General features: G+C 52.7%; 1 protein-coding gene across 1 annotated transcript; it reads left to right on the top strand.

Moving 5' to 3' along the window:
• Positions 1–7,402: 7,402 nt before the first annotated feature.
• On the top strand, positions 7,403–9,350 carry SERTAD1 (SERTA domain containing 1; the record flags this gene model as incomplete). The annotated part of the gene is made up of 1 exon (XM_048492896.1): positions 7,403–9,350. A coding segment is annotated over one exon (528 nt), but the record flags the coding sequence as incomplete, so codon positions are not given.
• Positions 9,351–11,730: the final 2,380 nt, after the last annotated feature.

The raw sequence follows: 11,730 nt of genomic DNA, 5'->3' as shown, positions 1-11,730 counted from the left end.
TGAGGATCCATAACTTTGGGCTTCCTGAACCAAACTTCACTAAACCTGGGTCTGTTCATCAGGAGAGTCTCCTGAAGATATGCCTACAAGTTTGGTAACTGTTAGCTTAAACATTGCTCCTCCTGACAGGCACCCCTCAAATTTTCCCCAAGGTTCTCTCTTTTAAATCCACCTCTAGAGTGGATTTTAAAGGTGAGAATCTCGGCTCCCTAGATACAAAAAAAAAAGGAAACATTGAAAGGTATTTGTTGGAAGCATTTTAAAACCAGATTCCAACTGAGTAGTTGTGGGTTTTACAGGCTGTGTGGCCATGGAGTTCTGGTAGATCTTGTTCCTAGGAACGTTTTTTACTTGCCTGCCATCTAAGCGGCTGGCATCTTCAGAGATGTATCACAGAGAGAAGTCTGTTATAAGAGAAGGCTGGAAACAGTGTATAGTAGACTCTCTCTAGCTGTATTACCCTCTGAAAATACCTTCCTTCAGCCACAGATGCAGGTGAAACACATTAGGAACAAGATACTAACAGGCCACAACTCAATGCAGTTCTGTAAAACTCCTATTAATACACTAACATTGAAAATGATGCTGTTTGGGGTAGGGAATCTACCCTGAAACAGCATCATTTTCAATGTTCTTTAAACTAGGGAGCCCAGAGTATCCCCTTAAGGTGAATTTAAAAGGAGAATCTGGGCTCTGTAGTTTAAACAACATTAAAAAGTGATGCTGTTTCAGGGTGGATTCCCTGCCTTCAAAAAATGGCATCACTTTCAATGTTGTTTAAATTAGGGAGCCCTGGGTGTGTTCAGATTTGTGTGTTGGGGCATTTTCTATAATGCGATGGTGACTTTGAGATGACCTGGTGCAAAAAATGTTGTTTGGTCATGGTGGGGGAGGGACGCTGCCCATATGGGGGGGGGGGCGCAAAACTCAGATTTTGCCCCAGGCTCCATTTACCCTAGCTACACCCCTGCCTTCCAGCTACCTGATGGGGTCCAGTCACAAGTTTCCTCTTCCATTGATATGCATACCTTTGCTTTCCTGCCATCTCACAAACACCAGAGTGGGGGGGTTCATACAAATTTCCATTCAGTTTGAAAATGCCCCAAGTCAGCTGGCAGCCAACCGCCCAACTGCAGCAGGTGCTGTGAGATGGCAGTGGAACATAAGAACTAGCCTGCTGGATCAGACCAGAGTCCATCTAGTCCAGCACTCTGCTACTCGCCATGGCCCACCAGGTGCCTTTGGGCGCTCACATGCAGGAGGTGAAAGCAATGGCCTGCTGCTGCTGCTGCTGCTGCTCCCGAGCACCTGGTCTGCTAAGGCATTTGCAATCTCAGATCAAGGAGGATCAAGATTGGTAGCCAGAGATCAACTTCTCCATAAATCTGTCCAAGCTTCTTTTAAAGCTATCCAGGTTAGTGGCCATCACCACCAGTTTTTAATCCATAGGAGGACTTCTCCTCTTATTCCTTCATTGCTGTTGCCCTTCTCTGCATTTTTTCTATCTCTTCGATATCCTTTTTGAGATGTGGCAACCAGAACTGAACACAGTACTCCAAGTGCCGTCGCACCACTGCTTTATATGAAGGCATGACAATCTTTGCAGTTTTATTCTCAATTCCTTTCCTAATCATCCCCAGCATAGAGTTTGCCTTTTGCTCAGCTGCCATGCATTGAGTTGACATTCCCATGGAACTATCAACTAAGACGCCCAAATCCCTTTCCTGGTCTGTGACTGATAGCTTGTATGTGAAGTTTGGATTTTTTACCCCTATGTGAATTAATTTACAATTTGCTACATTGAACTGCATTTGCCATTTCTGAGCCCACTCACCTAATTTATCAAGGTCCACTTGGAGCTCTTTGCAATCCTTTGTGGGAATTGTAGTCCTTAACATCTGGAGTGCCAAAGGTTCGCCACCACTGATCTATAGGAAGACTTCCCCTCTTATTCCTTGATTGCTGAGTTTTCTCAACAGTTTCTGGTGAGGAACTTTGTCAAAAAACCTTTTGGAAATCCAAGTAGACAATGTCCACTGGTTCCCCCTTATTCACATGCCTGTTTACACCCTCAAAGAACTCTAGTAAGTTTGTAAGACAGGATTTGCCTCTGCAAAAGCCATGCTGACTCTTTCTCAGCAGGTCTTGCTTTTCTACATGTTTTATAATTTTATCTTTAATGATAGATTCGACAAATTTACCCGGAACAGATGTCAAACAGATTGGCCTGTAATTTCCTGGGTCCCCCCTAGACCAGTGGTGGCGAACCTTTGGCACTCCAGATGTTATGGACTACAATTCCCATCAACTGGCCATTCTGGTAGGGGCTGATGGGAATTGTAGTCCATAACATCTGGAGTGCCAAAGGTTCGCCACCACGGCCCTAGACCCTTTCTTAAAGATTGGTGTGACATTGGCCATCTTCCATTCTTCAGGGATGGAGCCTGATTTCAGGGATAAGTTGCATATTAAAGTGAGAAGGTCAGCAATTTCATGCTTGGGCTCTTTAAGAACTCTTGGATGAATGCAATCTGGGCCAGGGGGTTTGGTAGCATTTAGTTTATCAATGGCTGCCAGAACTTCTTCCTTGTCTACCACTATCTTGGCTAGTTCCTCGGATTCACCTCCTAAGAAGCCTGGTTCAGGTGCAGGAATTTTCCTCACCTCTAGGGTGAAGACAGATGCAAAGAATTCATTCAGCTTCTCTGCAATCTCCCTGTCCTCCTTTAGCACACCTTTTTGTTCCTTCGTCATCTAATGGGCCTACCGCTTCCCTAGCTGGCTTCCTGCTTTTGATGTACTTGAAGAACTGTTTGTTGCTGGTCTTGATGTTCGCAGCCATGTGTTCCTCATAATCCTTTTTTGCCTCCTTTACAGTTAATTTGCTTCTCTTTTGCCACCATTTGTGTTCCCTCTCATATTCTTCACTCCAGGCCTCGAGCTAGACTCTCCATTTTCTAAAAGTCATCTTCTTTTTTCTGATAATTTCCTCAACCTCTCTTGTTAACCATGGTGGCTTTCTTTTGGACTGGGTGCTTCTTTTCCTAACCTGTGGAAGACATTCCAGCTGAGCTTTTATTACTGTGTTTTTAAATAACCTTCAAGCATCTTGGACAGTTTTGACTTTCTTGATTTTCTCCTTTCGGCTTCCTGCACACTATTCCCCTCATCTTTGAGAAATTTCCCCTTCTGAAGGTGAATGTAACTACATTAATAGTTGTCACTTAGTTCAAGATGCAGAGATACTGAATCTGACAGCATTAGAATGGTGGCATGTTTCCTATCAGCTCAGCAGCACCCTGACTTCCTGTACTCAGGTCCTGGGTCCCACTTAGAATTAGATCTAGGATCACCTTCTCCCCTGGTTGGGTTCTACAACCCTCTGTTCCCTAAGCTACAGTCATTTTAGCATACCCATGGCTCCTTTCCTCGCATGGGCCATAAACGCCGAATCCTTAGGGAGCTTGTTTGTGATGTGGAAAGTGCTGCTGCATGCGCCCAGCAGTGCCGCCTCTTGCTCCTCCCTCTCTCCCGTGGCATGAAGACGCTGCTTTCAAACAGGTTTTTCGGAAGCAGCGTCTTCCAACCGCTGCCGTGCGAACGGCAGTGGAAGGCGCCATTCCCTCCCCCCTTTCCCGAACACCTTACTGTCCCCTCCGGCCTTCCGATGCATTGCACAGGCCAGGGGACATGCCCTCCCTGCCCTGTGACTCCAGAGCTGTCACGCAGGGCGGGGGGGGGGGTGTCCTCTGGCCTGTGCGACAGGCCGGAAGGAACGGTGAGGCGTTCAGCGGACGGCGCAGCCTCTGCGCAGGCTGTGCTGTCTTCCCCACCCCTACCAGGACTGTCCGTGTGAATGGTCCTGGGGGGTGCATTGTTGTCGTTTATGCCAACGCAACCCCGCAGCGTGGCCATGAGGAAATGGCCCAAGAATGCTCTCTCCTTACTATGACCTGAACATGCATTTTTCCATTTTGTGTGGGGATAGTTTAAATCACCCATTACCACTACGTTTTTGCTTTTGTTGGCCTCTCTAATTTCTTTTTCCATCTAAGAATCCTCTTGTGCCCTTTGGTCAGGGGGATGATAATATATTCCTAATATTAGACTACCCTTCACACCTGGTATTGATAAGAACATAAGAACAAGCCAGCTGGATCAGACCAAAGTCCATCTAGTCCAGCTCTCTGCTACTCGCAGTGGCCCACCAGGTGCCTTTGGGAGCTCACAGTACTTCTGTAGGGGAATCAGCTCCCCTTACCTTGTCTATTTTATGTGACACTATGCTCTCTTTGACATAGAGGGCAACCCCGTCCACAATACCCTGGTCCTATCCTTCCTCCTGAGAAAGTGCAGAGCCTGTGTAACTCCTGGGATAACAGCATCCCACTGGCTTCTCCCTCTATTCCACCATGTCTCTGTGATGCCCACTATATTAATGTACTCCTTCAAAACTCTGTACTCCAGCTCCCCCATTTTAGATCAAAGGCTCCTACTATGGGCATAGAGACACCTGTATATCCTGTCTCTGACCCTCACCTGGGATTTATGTGCTTTGCCCTCTAGCTCTTTTTAGACACTATCCCTTGTCACATGCACATTGCTATGTTCCACGCTTGTATGTGGTTGATTTTGAAAAACCTCCTCCTCTGTCTGCATCCCTATAGATACTGTATTCTGAACCGAAGTCACCTCAGCTCCTGTCGGCTTTTCCCCCAGGGATCTTCCACCACCTCAGACTGGCACCCTCCGTCCCCCAGACTCTCACTCTCCATGACATCTGAAGAGATGTCACCCTGGGAGTGGGATCTGGTTGTTAGGCCCCTGAAAGCCTTGTCTGTCACCCGCTCTGCCTCTCCATAGATAGAAGGCTGGGTCAAGGGATTCCTGTAAGTGCAGGGTCTGGCCTGAGCCTGCCTACCTGCCAGAGGAAGCTGGGGGAGGGGGTCCTGTCCAGGGTGTATCTTGGGGTGGGAGATGTCTCAGTGGAATGAGGTGGAATCAAGGCACTGACAGAACATGTGGCAAGCAGGAAGCTATTTGCCCTCATAGGTTGGACTCTGGTCACAACCCAAGCGACAAAAAAAGAGGTCTTTTCCCCTCAGAATGTCAGTCTGGGCTGAGGGCAAACAGCTGGTGGGTGTCAGGTACGTAAAGAGGGATGGTGTGGCCTTTATTCTGTCCAAATGTTTCTTTTCCCTTCTGCCAGCTGGGAGAGCCAGCATTTTTGGGCCAAAGACTGGGGCTCGTGGTGCTCATCTTGGCTTCACTTTCCCCCCTCTTATCGCCATGGAAGCCATAGAGGTCATGTTGCCCAGCAGCCTAGAAGGGGCAGATGCTACCCCAGGGGGTTGGTGATGGGAGCAGCAGAAAGCAACAGAGGCAGAAAGACTTGGCAGGAGAAACAACAACTCTGGCCAGGACTGGTCCGCTACTGAGGCTTCCTGCCTCTAGGCTGCTTTAGAAGGGGGGCCTTGGGGGTCCATGGTGCCCTCCTGGCATCATCCTGTTCGGGGAGGGGCACGCGCAACTGAGCCCCTTCCCAAGCAAGTGTCCATGACGGGAGATGGGGCCACTTCGACCTCTCTAGGGGACTACGCCCCCCACGCCAGACAGCTACCGGAATGGGGGGGGGGATGCCTTTTGGGCTCACTCCTGTGGGCATAGCCCGGACCAAGGCTCGTACGGAAGCCTGTTGGTGCAAACGGCTTCCCTTCCCCCAGGCACGTCGGACCGCCAGAGGAAAGTGGGGCAGAAGGAAGGGGTCCTATCTCCGGCAGAGGGACCTGGGAAGGGTCAGGGAGGGAGGGAGCGGCGTCTCTTCCAGCCTCTGCAGAGCGGGGCTCGCGATGAAGCCACGCCCGGCCGCCTGCAGTTCTTCTGCGCGCAGTGGTGGGGAGGACGGCGGCGCGACCTCCCTCTGTTGCCCTCGGTGGGCGCCCAGGCCCGTTCAAGGCGAGGGATGCTCAAGTCTTGGCTGCTTCGCACCGCGACGGGGGGTGGGGGGGGGGGGGGGAGCGAAAGAGCACCGGTGCTCCCTTCGGCCTCCTCACTGCGCGCAACCTGGGAGCAGGTAGGGGACCGCGCGGATCAGCCAATCGGTGCCAGGCAAGGCGTGGCCTGTCGTGTTTGCTCCGCCCGACCCTTCCTTTCGCCTTCCCACTCGATGACACTGGAGTCCCTCCCATCCGCTCGCTCTGTGGAGATGAGCTGTCTGGGCGACCTCCGCGATTGGCTGTCTCCGCCCTCGCCGGGCGAATGTCGGCGCGCTTCGGCAGCAGGAACTGGAAGAATCGATCCGAACACGCAGATGTAGGCATGCTGGCTCCCGATTGGCTGGGTGCCGCGTCCCAAGACACGCTGATTGGCCCCTGAGGAGCCGGGTATGTAAAGCCAGGGCCGGCGGGGTGGGGTCTGTCCGGCGGGCCACGTGGGTGCCAGGAGCGGAGTCCGGTGCTGGTCACCCCAGCGACCCCGGCCAGCCGGCCACCCAGGGCAGGGCAGGGGAAAGGAGGAGGAGGCTGCATGAGTTCCGGTTCCGCCGCCGGCCGGTCGGCCGGCCGGCCGTCGAAGAGAGAGGGGCTGGGCGGTGCACTGAATCCCACCCGAGGCCTTGGCACGGACGGGGCGGAGGTGAACAGGAAGGGAATGAACGGAGCAGCATTCTGAGCATCTCCGCGCGGGGCCTGGGGGAGGCAGCAGCAGCAGCAGCCTTTCTTCCACCCCACGGAATTGAATGTCTGAATCCCGCAGCCGCCGCCGCCGCCCTGTCAGTGCCAGTGCCCTATCAGTCTGAGCCACCTGCTTCCCGCCGCTGCCGCCGCCGCCCTGGTCCCGCTCCAGCCAGTGCGGCGGGAGGAGGAGGAGGAACAGCCTTTGGCGGCGCATTTCGCTCAAGGCACCTCAGCGCCGGGGGAGGGAGCCCCCGCTGGTTTCCGCCCCGTGCTCCAGGCGCTCTATCCTGGTCCTCCTTAGAACTTCTCCGCTCCACGGGAACTTCTTTGGGCGCCGCTTTTCTGGGCAGAAGCGAAAACTGAAAGCCCCCCCCCCCCCAGTTGCTAGGCAACCTGCAGGAAACCCTTCCCTTGCTTGATGGGGTGGGGGGTGAATGACCCATAAACCCACAAACATAGCAGCATCCCAACTATGGAATGAGATCCCCAGCCAGATGGTGTGTGTGGGGGGGGGGGGGGGAGGATGCATTTTGTGAACTGAGCTTCTGAGTGCCAGTTGTGTGTTGTGATGTTTCCCAGGCACAGAGAGGCAGCAAGCTATTGCTCCCTGTCCCCAGCTGTGCCATTCTGCAGCAGTCACATGTCTGGGGGCATTCTGACTATATTGCCCGTCCTCTTCCTCCCCCCAGAAAGATGCTGGGCAAAGGCCAGAAGCGTAAGCGAACTGAGGAGGAGATGGACCCTGCCCCTGCGGTGCCCTCCAGCCCCCTCTTCAGCACTGGAGCCTGCAGCGAGGGGAGCCCGACCTTCGACACCTGGTCCTGGTGGCCAACACACTCAGACGCGTGCAAGATGAGATGGAGCTGGCCTCTCTCTCCGTGCGGCAGCAAGGGCTGTGTGTGGAGGCGTGGCTGGATGACAGCGGTTCTCTGCCTGGCCCTGGCCAGGGGCCTTGCTGGGAGCCTCCTGTGCTGCCACCCTCACTCAGTCCTGTGGATCAGCTCCCTGCAAGCCTCCAGCATGGGATGTGCCTCTCTGTCTTCTCCATCCTTGGAAGGACTCCCAAGACCAGCGGGAAGGGTTTCGGTGACCCCCTGTGGCCAGCCATGGTCCAGGCTGCAGATAGCCTGCTTGGCAAGCCGAGCCCAGAATCTGGACAGACGGCCCCGCCATGCCTGGCCCCTCTGGAGCTCATGGGCCCTGGGCAGACCCTGCTACAGGAGAGCCTGGATGGTATCTTCTCTGAGGACATCTAACATCTCTCCATCTATGATGCAGTGATCTCATGGCTCCCTGTGCAGCAAGGAGAGGCTCTGCTCTCTGGTAGCAAACTCCGAGGTGGGCAGGCAGGACTTTGCTGACTTGGACTACTTCCTCGATGTGCTTGTGGGAACTGAGGGGTTGTGAGTACCCAGACACAGCACACCCCAAGCATGGGAATCTCTGTCTGGGCTGGTCCCTGGATGAACGATGTTCTCTGGTCCTCAGAACCCCCTTTCGGGGGTGGGTCTCAGCCTTGGGTTAGTGAAGCTGTGGCAAGTGGTGGAATCAACCCAGCAGCAGCCTCCATAAGAGCCGCTGGGAGCCTCCCCACATCTTCTGTGGAGCAATGCCAAGGACAAGGGCTGGGTCCAGCTGGGAATGCAGCCCCCCTGACCAGTTTGGAGGGATCTGCCATTGTTGTTTTCCAAGGAGCTTGAGAGAGGAAGAGTCTCTTTTTTTTTAGAGGCTTGTCCTGGTAGAGTTAGTTCTCTTCTACTAACTGACCACTGGGCCAGGGTTGTTGGGCAATATTATTCCTGCAATACGTACTGGCAGATGCCAACTCTCATATTTGTGTGTGTGCGTAGCAGAAGTCCAAACCAAAAACAGACCAAGTGCAGAAATGCCTGCTGGCAGAATTAAAACACTGATTGAGTTACTCCAGATAACTAAGGCGGGAAGTCTCATGGACTGTATCTTGATTACCACACCATATATCTCTATTTAAGGCTTAGCCAGGCATATACCATAGGAAAATGGATTTCTGGGAATCCATGGGTAACATCCTCGCTGGGAATGGAAGCGGGGCGCCCTTGCATGGAGCTCCAGAGGCGGCCCCTCCCCTTCCCTACGAGGAGGCAGCCAGTCTCCTTGCTGGGAATGGAAGCGGAGCCAGGGACATAGGTATAGATTTTTAATGGGGGGGATCGGGGGCACCCCCTTTGGGAGTCCATAACTTTGGACCCCCTGCACCAAACCTCACCAAACCTGGGTAGTATCATTACAAGAGTCTCTTAAAGATACCCTAAAAGTTTGGTGTGCTGCTAGTCTAATAACAATTGCACCTCTGACAGCAGGCACCTCTCAAATTTCCCCAGATTCTCCTTTTAAATCCACCCCCTTCAGGAGCTACAGATCTTGGTCAACAGCTATTACAGAGTGTCAAATCAGGTTCCTGCCAAGACAGTGTAAACAAAGCAGAGTTTCACACACACTAGCAGCAAAATTCCCCTTCCCAGGCAGAAAGCCAGAAACCTCCGGCGGGAACCTCTCAAGGTCGAAACGGACACACTCACCACAACCTTACACCACCACCCTCCCCACCCCCATGGGAGTGCTGGGGCCTTTGATGCCTGACTACTGATCCCCCAATCAGAAAGTTCGTGACTCTTCCAGTAGGTGGGGGCAAGCACAGTCCCTAGTAAGGTTGTTGCTTGATGGTGCCCCTTCTGACAACTGTGGGAGGGGTGCCAGGTGCATCCTCAAGCAAGCTGCCACTCTTTGCCAGAACCTTCCCCTGTTCTCCCCCCCCCAACCCTCCACCCCTCTCCCTTCCCCTAACAGAGGCAATACCGAGGACATCACAGGCTTGATTTCGAGGGGCTGCCTCCGCCTGTCTCCAAAACCACTGGCCAGCTCCTCACTGTGCCTCCACGGATGCATGGCCTGGGGAGGGCTCTGTTCAGGGTAGGGGCAGCTGCAGGCTCATCCAGCACCAGCAGCTCCCTCACACACTGGATGCACCCACAGATGCTTGAATGGGTGAGTAGGTGGAGTGGGGGGCGGAGTCCTGGGCGCTCTGTAGGATGCATGCAGAATGGTAGCTGCTGTCAAGCACCCCAGTCTTGCTTGAATAACAGGAACCAGTACTTTAGGAATAAAATTATTGTTTGATTGACAGCAAGCATTGGATAGTAACTTCATTGTCTGAACTGGCCAGGTCTTTGCAAGATACAGATTATATGTTCCCAGCAGTTTCCCCTTCTCCCCCCTCAAGTGAGAGGAAAGAAAAGGACTGGGGGCTGGGAGGTGGGAGGGAAGGAGAGCTGTTCACTCAGACACACGCATTCCAAAAGGCAGATAACATTCTTGACTTGATAAGGCCGAAAGCGTGAGCAGGAACTCTTGCAAACAGCATGGCAGGACCCGAGCTTCCTTTGGTGAGGGTCATGACAGCTGCGTCCCCTCAGACCTGCATGACATGCTCAGCTCTACCCAGAATCCAAAAGATGCTTCTCAGTGTGATGCAGCATCGGGGAAAGCTGAAGGAGACCCTGCCCAGCCTCTATGGCACAGATGGGGAGTGTGACCCGAGACCATTCTGTGGGTGGCTGGGAAAAGCTGCGCTGTTTCTTTCTTTCCTTCTACTCAGCTCCCTCTGGCTTGCTTAATTCCGTGTTTTCTTTCCTCCCCCTGCCTGAACTCCCCTGGGGCAGTGGAATGAAGCGGGGGCGGGGGGGGGGATGCAATTTTAGCGCTTGCCCTCCGCATCATTTTCTGTAGCTGCAGTAAGGAGATTCTTAAGTGTAAGAATGTGTCCCTGGCTAACAAAGATCAAGTTAATTCAAGCCATTGTATTCCCTGTCCCCAAGTACAAGTGTGGAAGTTGAGCAACGAAGAAAGCTGACAGGAAGAAAGTAGATTGAAATATGGAACTTGAGGAGAGTTTTACAGATCCTGTGGACTACTAACACCCCCACCCCCCCCACCCCCCCCACACACCATCAGTGGATTCTAGATCAAATCAAGTCTGAACTTTCCCTAGAAGTTAAAAATGACTAAATGGAGGTCACTGCACTTTGCACACAGGAAGAGGGGGCCAGAGTCCATGGGGAAGTTGAAGGCAGCACAACAGGTGGAAGACCCCACAGGAGAGAGCGGAGTCCATCAAGGAAGCCACGTCGGCCCTCAGCCTGAAAGGCTTGAACGAGGCTGTTGTTGGATAATCTCCTCATAGAGATTATACCTTTGCACAACGAGCAGAGTGCGTTGAGGTGCAGGAAAGCATATTCCGAACATGCACGTGAGCTTTGGCACAAAGTTGGGAGTCAGTTGTAGTTTCTAATCTAATAAAAAGAGTGTTTATTAGTGAACTCCATTCTGGATAGAAAGGTAGGTAGATAGGTTCACTATTCTAATCTAATCTAGCTGGATGGGGGTGGATGCACTTAGCATCCATCCTCTCTAAGCACATGGTGCTGCAGAAGGTTTGAGAGCAAGAAAGAGAGTGAGCCAGAAGGAAGGAACTCCCTATCAGTCTAAGGGATAGAGCCAGCATGATAGAGTAAAGGTGTCAATCCCTAGGTCCCTATCTAGCGTCTGGCTTACTAGTAACCCCCCCCCCCCCCCCGGTGGTTGAACGTTCACTGATTGGGTCACCATGAGGCAAAAGCAACTTGTTGGAACTTCATGTGCACACAACCTTCGTGGCACACCTGCAAGGGAGACCGATTTGTGGAGGGGGAGCTGGCAGGACAAGGCAGGGCCTGGAAGAGGAGCAGCTCAAAACTGGACCTCCATATCCCAGGCCCACTCTGGAGCCACCGGGCATTACTGCTGTCATAGAAGGTCTCAGACTGAAGTCAATAAACAGGCTCTGGATACTTGATCAGAAGTCTTTACTGAACACAGCTGGCACCTGGCTTGACACAGCCAGTCCTGGTGGGCTATAGTAAAACAGTTACAATTATCCCCAAGGTTTTCCCACCAGAATCCACCCCCCCAGTTCTCATGGAATGTGGGAAAGTTGCAGCGGAAAGGAGAATGTTTAGGAGTCGAGCATCTCAAGGACAGC

This window comes from Sphaerodactylus townsendi, linkage group LG04, assembly GCF_021028975.2.
Source record: "Sphaerodactylus townsendi isolate TG3544 linkage group LG04, MPM_Stown_v2.3, whole genome shotgun sequence".
NCBI classification, from domain to species: Eukaryota; Metazoa; Chordata; class Lepidosauria; order Squamata; family Sphaerodactylidae; genus Sphaerodactylus; species Sphaerodactylus townsendi.
This window is presented reverse-complemented; position numbering and strand designations above follow the sequence as displayed.